General features: G+C 42.6%; 1 protein-coding gene and 1 long non-coding RNA gene across 5 annotated transcripts in view; one reads left to right on the top strand and one right to left on the bottom strand.

Moving 5' to 3' along the window:
* gabrr2a (gamma-aminobutyric acid type A receptor subunit rho2a) overlaps positions 1-16,136 on the bottom strand; it is a 137,073-nt gene that overhangs the window by 80,350 nt on the left and 40,587 nt on the right. For 3 of the 4 annotated variants that reach the window (XM_088433221.1, XM_088433222.1, XM_088433223.1), the window contains exon 2: positions 15,086-15,192. The exons of the other annotated variant lie outside the window; for it this stretch is intronic. In XM_088433221.1, coding sequence (XP_088289347.1) covers positions 15,086-15,192 — 107 coding nt within the window. The remainder of the gene's footprint in view (positions 1-15,085; positions 15,193-16,136) is intronic. 4 annotated transcript variants of the gene reach the window in all.
* LOC148413275 (uncharacterized) overlaps positions 13,088-16,136 on the top strand; it is a 77,426-nt gene continuing 74,377 nt past the window's right edge. Inside the window, exon 1 of the long non-coding RNA XR_015867780.1 lies at positions 13,088-13,249. This is a non-coding gene — a long non-coding RNA (uncharacterized LOC148413275). The remainder of the gene's footprint in view (positions 13,250-16,136) is intronic.

Below are 16,136 nucleotides of genomic sequence, written 5' to 3'. Positions count from 1 at the left end.
GGATAGCTCCGGGTGACCATGTCTCTCACCCAGTAAGCATCCTTTGATGCTTTGAACCTGTTTTGGACATTGTTTTATCAGTTTTGTGATGGCATACGAAAAGTAAAGATCTTCACTAGCACAGCAACGTGTGGTTTCTCCGCCTCGCAACAATATACAGTCAGCCCCCAGCTTACGAGCACCCTGATTTGCGAACAATCCGCCTTACGAGAGTGGATCAGGAAGATTTTTGTCCTCCGCTTACGAGCAAACCTTCCGCCTTACGAGCATTCCGACAAGTCAGCCATTGAGTATGTAGCAATGTTCTCACCTAACTGTGTCAACATATTCAGCAGTTGCGTCATCTACAACCATTAACAGATACTTGTGGCGGTAACGTGAACGCTATTGGTCTTACAACCTCACACTGACTGTCTCACTCACGGTGTCTAAATATATTACCATTTAAGTGTAGTGTTTGTACAGCTAAAGGGAAAAACAGCTGACATGAAATTAAATGTGCCGATTGCAGGACAAAGAATTGTCATTGGTTTAAATGTGTGTGTTTTTTTTTAATTAATTGTCAATACATTCCAACCGTTTAAAAAAAAGTGCGAATAATTATCAGTCAGTCAAGGAGACGCCAATATGCTATTGGTCGATTAAGGTCACACGGTCTCACTCACGGAGATGCTATTGGCCGGCGTCACACGTCAATCACAGAAATGCCGATATGCTATTGGCCGAACGCCTTTATCTAGCTTGATGGGACAGGATGGAAGGAAGTAGAGAAATGAGTGAAAAACGGAATGTTTTGAAGACTTTGCAAACTTTATCTGTTAGACATAGCTTCTAAAATTACTAGCAGCGGTAAAGGAAGAAATAAGAGGATGATGTTTTAGTATCTCCGTGATTTGCACCATGACTGAAAGAGTTACTGTAACACTGTAAGACCAATAGCCTATTTGCTTTGCCGTAATAACTCAAGACGTTAATCTCTGCACCCTGTTTCGGGTGGTATTACAGTGCTATATAATGGTTGAATGACAAAACTGCATGTCATGTTAGTCGGCGCCCTCCCGACATGCTATGGGAATGCGCCATTGTTGCAATTCTGTGAGTTGAAACCAACAGTGAACTGACGCTCGAACAAGCCATAAGTGTGTTGCCTAGTTAATACAACACACACAACCTCCCCTCCGCCTCCACCCAGCTCAATTCACGTCGGGAAAAACAGCTGACATGAAATTCAGTGTGCCGATTGCAGGACAAAAAATCGTCACAGGTTTAAATGTGTTTAAAGCAATAAGATGTCAATACATTCCAACCGTTTAAAAAAAAAGTGCGAATAATTATCAGTCAGTCAAGGAGACGCCAATATGCTATTGGTCGATTAAGGTCACCCGGTCTCACTCACGGAGATGCTATTGGCCGGCGTCACACGTCAATCACAGAAGTGCCGATATGCTATTGGCCGAACGCCTTTATCTAGCTTGATGGCACAGCTGGTTGGGATGGAAGGAAGTAGAGAAAACCCTGACTGAAAAAGTTACTGTGACACTGTAAGACCAATAGCATATCTGATTTACCGTATAGACTTCGAGCTTTCTTCTCTGCTCATCTCTGCTTATCTCAGCACAAGTCACGTCTTTCCAAAAGGTAAAAGTCATTTTTCCTTTGTATTTGTTATTTAATGCAACTGTACAGTAGATTATGTCACTTAATATTAATATATGTTTACAGCGTGATGATTTTACCTAAGGCTTCTGCGCGCGTTGCACGCATTCACGAATTAACATGGGTTTGGATTGCCCGCTATACGAGCAATTCGAGATACGGAATTAACATGGGTTTGGATTGCCCGCTATACGAGCAATTCGAGATACGAGCGTAGCCGCTGAACGGATTAAGTTCGTAACCCGGGGGCCCACTGTATATATATATACAGTGGTACCTCGGTACTCGACCATAATCCGTTCCGAGGTGGTGGTCGAGCACCGATTTGTTCGAACACCGAAACCAATTTTCCCATAAGAAATAATGGAAACTATTTTAATCCGTTTTTACCATTAAGAAAAATACCTAAAATATTATAAGAACATGTATCTAAACAACAATGAGGACGTAAATGTGCACAAGCGGTACATGATAAAGATATATAAAGCATTATTAAGCATTTTGTATAATTTACTTACGTTTTGGAGAGTGGCTGATGGCATACGGGAATGGATGCGGCGAGGACGGGAGGGAGGGTTAATCCTTGGAAGGGGAATCCCCTTTCATGATGACGCTAGGTAACGCGCCTTCAGGGGTTTTCTCCCTTCTCTCTCTCTTCTGTGGAGGTAAATCTGGCTGGGCAGTAGCCTTCCTCTTTTCTTTAAGAAGGAACCTGTCCATTGTAAGTTGCTTCTGCCTTTTTTGTTTGTCTCTTCCGTTCGATAGTGGTCCTCACTGTTTTTCTCTTTGCCTTCCCCTTATCACTATCTCTCTTAGGACCCATCATTAAGGGCTAGCGCAACACAAAAAAGTTGAAAATTGGGAAGAAATACGTACTCAAACAAACTGCGTAAGTCTTACTCCGTTGGCGGTCTGAGTTGAACTGGCGCTTGAACTGGCCGAAAAGAGCCGAGGAGCCCGTTCGGGTCGGCTCGGCTAGGCTCGGCTAGTCGAGAACCGAAAATCTGATCGAGGTCCGATGCATTACCTACTTGATTTTTTTGGTCGAGCACCGATTTGGTCGAGTATAGAGGCGTTCGAGGACCGAGGTACCACTGTATATATATATATATATATATATATATATATATATATATATATATATATTTATATATATATGTATATATATATATATAAATATGACATTTTTAATGAAAAAACTTATAAGACTTATAAGACTGCAAAACGAAACTAAAAGAATTAATTTGTACTGTACAACTTTTTTCTCTATTTTTTTTAAATAGGATTTGAATACAACACATGGACATGCGTATTTAACATCGCCTAAAAGACGTTTTTTTTTTTTTTTTTTTTTTCCAAGCCGTTTTCTGAACCTACCTTTACCCTACAATAATATTAAGTTTTGGCACCTCGATATGTTCGGGAAATTAGTGTTTATCTTTTGAATTCATTCACAATATATTACGCCTTAAAACTGATATGGTGACCGCCCAATCCCTCCATGCGTTCGGTTAAGTTAGCTGGTTGCTTTGCTAAGTTTAGCTTGCATTCAGGATGTTTCTTGTAATGTGATAAAAATATATTCACACAGAAGAGTTATTCAGGAACGTATTTGCCGATGTAAACACTGGTAACATAAAACTGAAAACACAGGACATAGTGTAACTACTTACTTGAGAAGCTCATTAACTGTGTCGATTAACTGTGATGATGCTGGCTCCAAAAATTCAAATTTGCAGACGTTGCTAAAGCGTAGATGGCGCGCAACCAGGAACGACCCTTGTTGCTGTAAATGTTGATTAGTCGTAGTATTGCCAGCGGGAGTTACCATAGCAACTACCAGTTTACAGTCATTATAACTGCTGCAAAAAGTCCTCGTCTTCCTTTCGTCTTTTGGGGTAGTCTTTTCAAACAGTCTTGTTTAAAATGATTTGGCGTTGGTTCATGTGTTATACTGTATATTTGTGACGTTGATTCTTAAACAGTTGTTTAGTTATATTAATACCATGCACAGTCGCAGCCCATACTTTCGTGTCATGTGTGGGATTGATGGCTGCTCAAATGAGTATCAAGTGTATAACCCCTTCTACTATCACGTGAAACGAAAGCATGCGCATCATCTTCTACAAGTTTGAGAAACCGACAAGGATGGATCATTGAACCAGTCTTTACAAGAGTCAAAACAGATGACAGCCACTTCCAAACGGATTATAATAATCCAGTAGTTGAGTTTGATGGGACGCGTTCTTCAGTGACTGAAAGTCATTCAAGCATCCAAGGCCAAACACTGGGTCCATATACAGTTGACCCTCGGGTTACGGCTCCCCAGTCTTTTGTTTTTCTCATGTTACGATGTGTCCCCGTCTTTTGTTTTTATCACGTTACGATGTGCAATACTCAGAGGCGTTTTTCTGTAATTGCTCTTATTTTCTGTTGGCGTCAAACTACCTCCGCTGCAACATATCACGACAATGCTTGTCTGCTATTGGTCGGCGTCCCAACTCCCTAAGATACTAGTCTACTATTGGTCAGCGTGATGAGGTCATGAAGATACTGGTCTGCAATTGGTCGGTGCCATACGGCTTCTTGTCATGGTAAAGTCCAAAGATAATTCCCACTGTAGCACTGATATAATACTTGAAAGGATTAACCAAGATTTGACTGAGCTGTATAATGGTGTTCAGGTTTCTACTTCAAATGGTGTGAGGACAATTTATGGTGGACTTTTGTCTGTGTGCGGAGATACTCTTGCTCAGCATGAAGTGGCTGGATTTAACGAAGGGGTTGGGTTTGCCTATAGTAAATGTAGGCATTGTGAGTGCAACTTTGGAGTCATGCAAAATTAATTGAATTAAGAATTGTTTGTGAAAAGAACAATGTCAAGCCATAATAAACAATGTAGTTATATTGAAAAGGAAAGTACTGATTTCCTTAGAGAACATCTAAAAACAACATTTGGTATAAACAGGAGAAGTAAATTAACAGAATGTCCCCATTTTGATCTCATTAATCAAACACCACAGGGCATCACATGTAATACGAGAAGCTGTTGCCCCATATGAAATCAAATGTGTTTTGAATTATCTTGTGCTTTCAAAGTCAAAGTCAAGTTTATTGTCAATTTCTTCACATGTGCTTAACATACAAAGGAATCGAAATTGCGTTTCTCACTATCCTCTGCGATTTACATGTACAATAACAAAGTGCAGGTGCGCAAGACGAGACAACCTAAAAGCTAGATACTTATCTATAGTAATGTAAGGTGCAGTATGTTTGATCTACTTTGCCTAGTGTTGCTAAACTAACAACTAAAACTAAAAACTAAATACGAAAAACCAGGTATGGCAAGAGTACCCCAAGACAAGACATAAGTAGCAGCATATGACAGGACAATCCAACAGTACGAGACAAAGCAGGACAACTCTGGCTGTGGTTGTCCCAGTTGTGTGCATTTGAGGTAGTTGTTATAGTTCTAAGTGTAATCGCTAGTGCAATAGAAGAATAATTATAAATAAACATGGCAGCAGCAAGTCTGTGCAAATTTTGCAAGTGCATGAGTAAAGTTTGAGTTTAGGTGGGGGGCCAGCTAGGTGTTTCTTCTGGCTGGGGCGGAATGTGAGAGAGAGGAGTGGAGAGAGAGAGTTCAGTAGTTTCACGTGTGGGATGGGGGGAGAGTTCAGCAGTCTCACGGCCTGGTGGATGAAGCTGTTCCTGAATCGGGCGGTGCGGGAGTGGAGGCTCCTGTACCTCTCTCCGGAGGGCAGGAGGCTGAACAGACTGTGTGCAGGGTGGCTTGTATCGGTGACAATCGTGATGGCTTTGCGGCCGAGGTGGGTGGTGTACAGGTCTTGCAGGGAGAGGAGCGGAGTACCAATAATCCTCTCAGCTGTCCACACGATGCGCTGTAGAGCCTTCCTGTTGTAGTCGGTGCAGCTCCCGACCCACACGGTGATACAGCTGGTGAGGATGCTTTCGATGGTTCCTCTGTAGAATGTGGACATGATGGGTGGCGCGGCACTTGCCCGCTTCAGTTTGCGCAGGAAGTAGAGATGACGCTGTGCTTTCTTGGCCAGAGATGCAGTGTTGGTGGTCCAGGAGAGGTCATCGCTGATGTGCACCCCCAGGAACTTGGTGCTGCTCACCCTCTCCACTGCAGCACCATCGATGGTCAGTGGGGGATGTTGGGTGCGGCCTCTCTGAAAGCTGACGACCATCTCTTTGGTCTTGCTGATGTTTAGCAGGAGGTTGTCTTTGCACCATCTGGTCAGAAGCTCCATTTCTTTCCTGTAGTGGGTCTCGTCGCCGTTGGAGATGAGGCCCACCAGTGTTGTTTCATCAGCAAACTTCACGAGGTGGTTGGAGCTGTGGGTTGCTGTGCAGTCGTGTGTCAGTAGGGTGAAGAGGAGGGGGCTGAGCACACAGCCTTGTGGGGCCCCCGTGCTCAGGGTGATCCTGCCTGAGATGTTGTTGCCAACACGCACCACCTGAGGCCTCTGGCTGAGGAAATCCAGCAGGCAGTTGCAGAGTGAGGTGCTGAGGCCCAGTTTGTCCAGTTTGCAGGTGAGTTGTTGGGGTATTATGGTGTTGAATGCTGAGCTGAAGTCTATGAACAGCATTCTCACATATGAGTTTGTCTTGTCCAGGTGGGTGAGTACCAGGTGGAGGGCAGAGCAGATTGCGTCGTCTGTGGATTGCTTTGCCCTGTAGGTGAACTGATACGAGTCCAGGCTGGGGGGCAGGATGGATTTTATGTGTGACAAGACTAGTCGTTCAAAGCACTTCATGATGATGGGTGTCAGTGCCACCGGATGATAGTCGTTGAACCAGGATGGGGAGGATTTCTTTGGCACAGGTATGATGGTGGCAGTTATGAAGCTTGATGGCACAATGGCTTGTCTCAGGGAGGTGTTGAAGATGTCTGTAAAAACATCTTTCAGCTCCTCTGCACAGTCTTTCAGCACCCTGCCAGGGATGTCGTCTGGACCTTCTGCTTTCCGGGTGTTGATGGCGGAGAGTGTCCTCCTCACGCTGGCAGCAGACAGGCACAGAGGCTGTTCGTGCGGAGGTGGTGGTGTTTTTTGTGGAATGGTGGTGTTCTGTTCCTCAAAGCGTGCAAAGAAACTGTTAGGTTGTTGAGCAGAGTGATGTCGCTCTCACAGCTTTGTGGTGCAGGTTTGTAGTCTGCGATAGCCTGAATGCCCTGCCATAGGCTGTGTGCATTCTTGCTGTCCTTGAAGTGAGAAGTTATCTTGTTTGTGTATTCTTGTTTGACTTTCCTGATGCCACGGGACAGGTTGGCTCTCGCTGTTCTCAGGGCTGATTTCTCCCCAGCTTTGAAGGCCTTGTCTCTGGCCCTCAACAGCCTGTGGACATCTCCTGTTAGCCATGGCTTCTGGTTGGCCCGTGTGGTGATCCTCTTGATGTGGGTCACGTCGTCCATGCATTTGGTGATGTAGGAGGTCACCGTGTCTGTGTACCCCTCAATATCTGTGATGCCGTTGTAGGTGGCTGCTTCCTTAAAAATGTCCCAGTCTGTTGACTCAAAGCAGTCCTGTAGGGCTGAGGTCGCCTCCTGTGGCCACACCCTTACTTCTTTTCGTGCAGGTTTGATGGCTTTCACTCTTGGTCTGTATGCAGGCATTAGCATAATAGTGAGGTGGTCAGAGGCGCCGATGTGGGGGAGGGGGGTGGCTTTGTACGCTCCTTTGTGCTGAGTGTAAACACAGTCCAAAATGTTATGTCCTCTTGTTGCAAAGTGGATTTGTTGATGAAACATCGGGAGAACAGTTTTGAGATCAGCATGGTTGAAATCCCCCGCGAGGATGATGAAGCCGTCTGGTTGCGCTGTTTGTTGTTCACTGATAGCTTGGTACAGTTCGTTCAGTGCCGCACTTCTGTTGCTGTTGTTAGTTGGGGGGATATAGGTAGCGACCAGCAGTATTGAACTTATCTCCCTTGGCAAGTAGAAGGGGCGACACTTCACGATCATGAATTCCGCCAGAGGTGAGTAGTGTTTGTATACTACAGTGGCATCCCGGCACCACGCTTTGCGGACGTAAACACACGCGCCGCCACCGTGCGACTTCCCCCCCTCTGCGAGAGCCCTGTTGGATCTGTAGCATGTTAGCTGCTCTAGATGTATAGCGGAGTCCGGGATGTTACTATTTAGCCAGGTTTCCGTGAAAACTAATGCACAACAGTCACTCACTTTTCGGTTTGCTGATCTCAGAAGTCGGATATCATCCATTTTGTTGTCCAGTGAACGAACGTTCGCCAAAAGAATAGATTGTATGGCCGGGCGAGTTCGGTTAGCCTCTAGCCTAGCTCGAATACCTCCGCGCTTGCCCCGCTTCCTCGTCCTGGCGCACCGCTTCCGGTGCCTCCTTTCCGGGGGAGGGGTAGCAGGCGACTCAGGTGAATTAGTAGGCCGGCGTAGCAGTCCCAATTCCCTTAGCGAGTTCTCCAGTTCCGTGTTTAAAAGTTGGCAAATGTTGCTTCTCCGGATTTGTAAGAAGACCCATCGACTGTACACGTATTTTGGCGTAAACTGACCGGAAAAACTTTCAGACAAACACTTGTTTGACGAACAAAACAACGCATTGTCGGAAGAGCGAGTGGCCGCTGCGTCTACACGCGCCGCCATCATTTCTAGATATACTGTATAATTTAGACACTCCCGTAGATATATGGGATAAGCCTTGCCCTATAGCTGTTACTACATTGTCTTCAAATGAAAATAAACACACAATCTGCAGGGCAGGAGAAAATGCACAATCCTGTTTTCGCCTATTATTGCACTCTCAACTCTTTCTTGGCTGAAGCAATTAATTGAGCATCATTTAAGAGCTTTAAAACAGTTGTTTGCTGATGTAAATATTATACCTAAACACCATTACCTGCTCCATCTTCCCTCCCAAATTAAAGCACTAGGTCCAAGTGTGAAGTATATGTTATGCGCTTTGAGTCAAGCATTGCTTTTTCAAGCAGTGGGCTGTAAAAATAGTCTTAAGAATAAAAGAATAAGAATAAAACTCTGTAGGAGCTTGAAAATGATCCTCATCATTTGAATCAGGAGTGTTTGAGAGAAGGTCAAAAAAAGCATGCAGGATGCCGGCCTTCAAGGACTGGAGTTTGACACCTGTGGTTTAAACAGAGTTCCAAACGAAGCGCACAAAAGCATAAATCATGAAGCTTTTTGAGGACGCAGGCCTGAATAACGTGACATTGCTGAGTACACACTGATTACATACTGACAGTACTGTTAAAGTCGGAGCGACACTTAGAATGACATTGAGGAATCGTTTTTAATGAAAGAAACGGTGCATACCAAATATGAAAAAAATATGTGCATTCCTGACTATAGAATTGGTGATTGAAGGTGTCATGGTTGGGTTTGTTGCTTTCCTCAGGGCGGGTAGTTTTGGTTCAGGTTCGTAGTTCATGTTTAGGTTTCCCTCACATCTGCCTTTCCTCTCCGTGTCTCATTAGTTAACCCGCTTCCTCCGCCTCTCGTCTTTTTTCCAGGGGTTTCGCGTTGTCTTAATTATTTTTCGCATCTATTTAAAGTCCATATCTGTGTTGAGCCAGTTGTCGGGTCATTGTTTGTACATGCCGTGCTGCACGTTTCCTTGCAGACATTCCTCCTGGAGCCTCTTATTCCCCTGTCTCCCAGTGGCTGTCCCCCATAAATTTATTTTTGCTTCTTGTTCTTTTGCTACTTTGTCCGTTTTTTTGCCATTGTTGTTCCTGCCTTATTTTTCCTACTAAACAATTTACTTTTGGGTCAATCCGCCCCACCTTCTGCAATTCATTGGTTCGACCTCTCCCACGTCCTTCACCTCCTCACGTCGCCATTCCCCGCCGTGACAGAAGGAGGGTGTGTAATCTATTCTTTTCTGCGCGAGTGTTTCAATAGGTAAATGACTAGTTAGTGTAAAGTGCTTTGAACACCTAAGGTAGAAAAGTGCTATATATCCACTACAACAGACAAGATTTGACTTTATTTGCTAGTGCCAAACATCCAGCCAGTCTTTCTGGGGTTCAACTGCAGATATAAAGTACATTCAAAAGAATGAACATATTGTCAAAGGTTTTACCCATTATTACTACTTAAAAACATCGCAGTACATCACAAAGGAACACAAACTAAAAACAATTAAAAAAAAAAAATTCAATACCAAAATACCAAAAGACCTCACTGAGTCCAACACGGCTTGAAATACTTTACAGTGACAAAGCTCGATGAATCCAAGAATGTTTTCGTGCATTTTTCTTGGAACAAGGAATTGTCCCAAGACAAAGCAGTTGACCATAACTGGCATGTCTTAAAATGACAGTGAATAGAATAAGAGCACATAATCTTGGTAATGAAAAAATAGGAAATGACTGACTTTAACAGCATAACTTGATTAAAAGACAACCTCTTTGGAAAGAGAAACGAATTTTATATGTAAGTATTATGTTGACCTCAGAAACGCGTTTGATACTACTGATCATATAATCCTGCTGCAAAAACAGAGCAAATATGGTAATCAGGTTGAACGGGTTGCAAATTATTTGAAAGAATAAGAAGCAGTGTGTACGGATATAGAATGTACAATTTATGTTACAATATAACTGTTGTGGACTCTCTCCGGGATGCGGCCAAATTGAGTCATTTATACATTATTAATTTGGTTTGTGTATCATAATTGCTGAAATATATTCTGTTTGCAGATAATAGTACTTTGTTTTACTCTCGGGAAGAAAGCTCGTAAATGTAGTTAATAAACTATCTGTAAATGTTGACAAACCTAACTTCATAATCAATGTTGGGAGTAATGAATAACAAAAGTAATGTTATTACTGAAAAGCATTACTTTTTACTGTAACTAAGTAGTGTAATATATCACACACAAAAAATAGTAATATTGTACTGATTATAAATGAGAGTAACACAATGCATTACAACACATTTTTAGCCTGAAAGTGGTGCCCCCCCCCCCCCCCCCCCCACCCAATTCACCCAAAACACCGTGAGAGGGAAGGAGAGAAGTCCATACACAAGATGGACACATGCTCATTACTTTCAGTCCGGCAGACATAAAGACAAGAAGAATAAATGGTTATCTTTAGGTGGACTTTGTGCGTGAAACATAAGGAGCTCTCCACTTTGCCAAATTGGACAAGTGATTTGACAAACCTTTTAAAGCGGTGGCTTAGTAATGTAAATTTAGCGAAAAGAAAACAGATGGAGGACATTTGTGGTGGACTTTGTCGTTTGTAGAAGATATGCTGCTGCTTTCCAAAGTGGATTCACCAGCATTTGGTAACCTTGTCAGCAACTAGCAACTAGCAATAGCATGCGAAGAGTAAAGATCTCCACTAGCACAGCAACGTGTGGTTTCTTCGCCTCGCCACATTGGTGACCCCGGACGTTAGAATGGGTGACCCCGGATGGGTCATCTTGCCATATTATTATCCCAGACGTTAGAAAGTTTCGTCAGGCTGTTGGAGATGTAGTTTCGCCACATGGGTGACGTCAGAATGTTTCAGCGAGGAATCACCGCAGACGTCCGACTTCGTGGCATCCCTCCACCAGCCTACTATACGTCAGGTAATGCAGCAAGCTGGTACCACGTCAGCCAGCCAACACCCCGACAAGGGTCCTCTCACCCGTCGCCCAGTCCCTTGGCGCACCAGGGATCGAGCCAGCCAACAACAGGCTGGTACGGGCGCCGGTGAGAACGGCTGTGCAGTCCAATTTCGGAGTCCCTGGCCGTTGACCGGGATCTTCCAGCCGGGCGGCCTCATCTACTACCGATGTCCGTCCGGCCTCAGCAGTAGACCTCCAGCCACCATCATTCAGCCGCCCCTCCGATTCACCATGCCCGCAGGTATGGTCCGAGTATACATCGGAGCGGGTCAGTTGGTGTTGGTGCCGCAGCAGGTTCATGCCCAGGCACAGTCTGGGACGCAGCCGTGACCGGCCGTCCCTCGGAGGCCACTGTGCCTGCCAGCATGCGGGTCAGCACTGCCACTCCGGCTCCTGCGGAACTTCAGAACATCCCTTTGCCAACGCTACCTCATGGTTTTCACGCTGAGCGTCTCACCCTTACTCCTGTCGCACCTGGGGCCCTGGTGTCACATACACCGCCCAGGACCGGACTGAGTCTCAGGGTGCCAGACTGGTGAATACCCTGTGGGGTTTTCCGTTATGCCTTTCTGGGTGTTCGGGGGGGAGCTGTGTGGCGGACACTAGGACCATGTCTGTCACCCAGTAGGCATGTCTCTATGATCCTTTGATGCTTTGAACCTGTTGGCTTTGTCTTTGCTGTTTTGGACTTTGTTGTATCAGTTTTGTGATGGCATGCGAAGAGTAAAGATCTCCACTAGCACAGCAACGTGTGGTTTCTTCGCCTCGCCACAACCTCCCTAATCTAGCTGACTGAACTTGAATTTGAATATTAACACTGAAATTGTGAAATGCACCAATTATTTTTGCCTACAGCATAAAGAATGCATCACTATGCTGTGAAGCTAAGTTAAAAAGGGATTAAAATACAACCAAAAAAAGGAAAAAAGTATCTTGTCTATAAAAATTTAAAGCACAAATTATATGATTTATAATGATTTATGTTTTAGCCAACCTTTCACTTGGTGTGTAATTAGCATAATGAGCTACATTTAGAATGGCAAATCCTTATTTTCACTTATGGTGGTGAGAGTAATGTTAAGGTAATGCATTAGTAATATAATGCATTAAATTTTAAATGCAATCATATTATAATGTGACTAATTACTTTGAAATGACAGTGCTATATAATGCATTACAGTTCCGAAGAAACCTGCCCAACACTGTTCATGATACTTAATAGTGGAAAGGGAGCTAAAGACACTGATGCCTGAATCAATAAAGATGGCATTGAAATAGAACAAGAGAAATTTAGGCTACCTAGCAAGGGATTTTGCAAACGTGCAGTAAATGTCTCAGTTTTGCCCTATTTGCTACACGTTGCCGACCTTTTTTTTTTCCTTATCAAAGCAGAATGTTTTAAAACCCACGGCCTAAGTGGAGATTTGCTCAAGCCTCCGGTTTCATGGTTGCAAGTGAACAGCTTCAACGGGGATTTGCGTCATCGCGTTACTCTTTTTCCCGCCGAAGATGCAGATACCAATGATGCCAGAGGTGAAAGTTTTTTCTGATTGGACACCTCAGAGGCGGAAGTTCTTACTGATTGGACAGAATCTGCGACATTACGTCTAACGACATGGGGGCAAAATTGGCCCGTGGTCAATTTCCATCAGGCCCTCAGCCTTTTTCATAAAATCAATAACGTCTGGCCCGCAAGGATAATTAATACATTGGGCAGCAGCGCTGTTACCTGTGTGTGCTAAATGCTGCCATCTATAGGCTCAATTAGGAACAGCAAATTAGTATATGAGTAACTGACTGCATGAGCCCCTAATTTTCTAAAATGGCGACAATCAACAAAAGGAGGAAAGTTGAGCTGCAGTGTGACGCAGTGAGCTGCGGTCAGCACCAGCAGCTTTATATCGCCAACTTTTACTGACAGCTGGATAAGGACAAGTTTCTGAGAGATTCGAGCATTTGGTAAGAAAATGCTAAGCTTGTTCGGTTCGACGTATTTGTGTGAGAAGACATTCTCGGTTATGAACTTAAATTAGAGCCGTGTGAAGACACGACTATCGGACTCTCATTTCAAAGACATCTTGCGCATGCATACTACTGCTATAGAGCCACACCTGGCCTTTGTCCTGCACTCCAGCCATCACACTCATGCGGACAAGTCATTTATAATTCATGATAAGTCTGAAAACGTTTTTTTTAGTTTTCACTCCGGAACAATAATAATTCAAAATTTCAATCAATATTTATAGTTACTAATTTCATATTTTAAATGAGCCCTGCACTTGTTGATATTACAATTACTTGTTCATATCTCTGTTATTGTGTTTAAAAATTCTATAAATATTAAACTGCCATGGTGAGATATTTTTTTTATGTTTCAAGTGTAATTTGCACTCAAGAGTACAATTACTTCTGTTCAACTGTTACAAAACGTAAATTAAAGTGTTAAAAAAGTGAAGTTAAGTGAATATTCAATTTAAATATTTAATGTCAATTGAATTTTGACATGCATGTTTCAAATTAACCAAAACACATGCTTAAGATAGCTGAAATGAAAATAAAAAAGCAAATGTTAAACATCGAACGGCTCGCTGCAATATATTTAAATTAATTGCTGCTATATTCAAAGAACGCCTGCCAAGGTTGCCCCCCCCCCCCCCCCCCCCTACATTTTTAACACACCTAATCTGGCCCACTTTGCAAATAGTTTGGACACCCCTGATATAGACTCTACTTTTTAAAATAAACAAGGACGGGGAGGGGGAGTCTATTTAAATTAGCCGGTTACATGTAAGCCCAAGGCCCAAGTGTCTGGCTGTTATTATAGATGAGAATTGGTATTTGTACTTTTAACAAAGGTAAAAATATCAAAAATACTTGGAATTATGCAAAGCAAAGCATTCATTGGATAAGAAAGCAGTGTGCATCCTATGTTACACTATGATTATTCCTGATCTAATTCACTAGATTGGAGTATGGAGGAATGCTTGCAAAGCATATTATTTATCTTGCAAAAAAGAGCAAAAATTATAAGTAGAAATTATATGGAGAGCAAATGAATCCATTATTCTTACAGCTTAAACTGTGGAAATTTCTTGAATTGCTCGATATTTTGATGATTGTGTTGAAAGCTCATCAAATAACCTTTACCCATCAACATTCAGAAAAGATTTATGTGAAGAGAAAGCAAATACCACATGATAAAAGGAAGGAGTTTAAAAATAAATGAATAATTCAGGACCAAATTACTTAAAAGCATATTGTGTTTTTGTTAAAGGGTTAATTCATGGAACAATCTGGATAAAGATTACAAATTAATTATTACATTTAACAAACAATGAAAGCTGGAAAGTTAAAGAATTGTACAAATGATCTGTGTTATACTTTCTGTCAATTTTGTAGGAGTATGACTTTAACTAAACTAACTTCGTCACTGCCCGAATGGCCAGCTGTAAGATTTTTTGTTTTGTTTTCGTGGTTTAGTGTTGCTTTGGTTGTTTTCTTTTGAGTTACATTCTTGAAAACAAGTTTCTGAGAGCAGTCAGTCAAAATAAGACTGATCCTCTTACTGCTCCAATTAATTTTGACTTCTCCAGCACTTATATTACTACCTTATTATAATATTACCTCATTTAAGGTTTAGGATTGTGTGGCCGCTCAGGAACATCTCATCAATAAATTTCTTCTTGTCTGTCTTATGGTTCAGAACTTATAGCTGAATTAATCCTCTTAATATAAAAATATATTTCCATCAAACAAATTGCAAGCAAAAACACTTCATATCTGGCAATTACTTACCTCCAAATGCTGGTCTCATGGTGAAATCATGATCGTCTACTTTGATGAGATGTTCTGTCTTAATTTTGCGAGACTTTGTCACATCTGGAGGCTTCTTTGCCAAAGAGCTAAAGGGAGAGAATTGGGAACACACGATGTACGTCAGGGGGAGGGAACTACAGTTCCTTGAGCCGTATCCTGCTTGTTTTGATGTCTCTCACATTCAATAAACTTGATTCAAATGATGAGGATCATGATCGGGCTTCCACGGAGCTTGCTGATGAGCTCATCATTTGAATCAGGATTGACACAATGGGGAGACATAGAAAACTGACTCATATGGCTTTCCATGAACTGGAGTTCCCAACCTAGAGGTAGGATCGGGCCTAAAAAATCCAGACCGACCCGACACAGGAACGCGGTATTAAAGCCTGACCCAGCCCGAGCCCAACCAATTAATTTGATTTACAGGCCCAGACCGTTACCTTAATATGTCTGTACAATGTGCAATAGACTATTGGCATGCGAGATGTGCCTACCAAGATCGTTTTTTTCTATATTTCTACTTGAGGTGTCAGTTAGCAACCCTTGTTTTATGTCAACCACTGGTGGGCGTTTTACATTGTTTTTCTGGTCCGTCTGTAAACCCCAACTATACCTTCGGCTGCTCAGTCATCCAACTAAGAAGCATTAAAACAAACCACACCTCTTGCGTCATGCTAAATCATCCACAATGATTCAAAGGGGTGAGAAAAAGACTGCTGTGTTTAGCATAACATGTGTCCCAGACTGTAGTCCGTACATGAATACTTTATCATTACCAGCTTAGTGATGTGATAATGCATGGATGGATGCATTACTTGATGTACTGTACTACAATATAACGTTAGTGGCATTTGATGCTTTTGTTATTTACAAGTCGCACTTCTGTGTTCTGGTTGAGACCAGGATTATCTTAAACTTGGATGGAAATACCGGTATACTCATAGGCCCATCTTTTAATATTTTTTTAAATAGTACAATTCAATCTTAATGATATTTTACAGCAGTGCTTTTTTTTTTTATTCCCAAA

The sequence above is a fragment of the Hippichthys cyanospilos genome, chromosome 14, assembly GCF_059441005.1.
Source record: "Hippichthys cyanospilos isolate Australia breed blue-spotted pipefish chromosome 14, RoL_Hcya_1.0, whole genome shotgun sequence".
Lineage (NCBI taxonomy): Eukaryota > Metazoa > Chordata > Actinopteri > Syngnathiformes > Syngnathidae > Hippichthys > Hippichthys cyanospilos.
The sequence above is the reverse complement of the archived record's forward strand: the minus strand, read 5'-3'. Positions and strand labels throughout refer to the sequence as shown.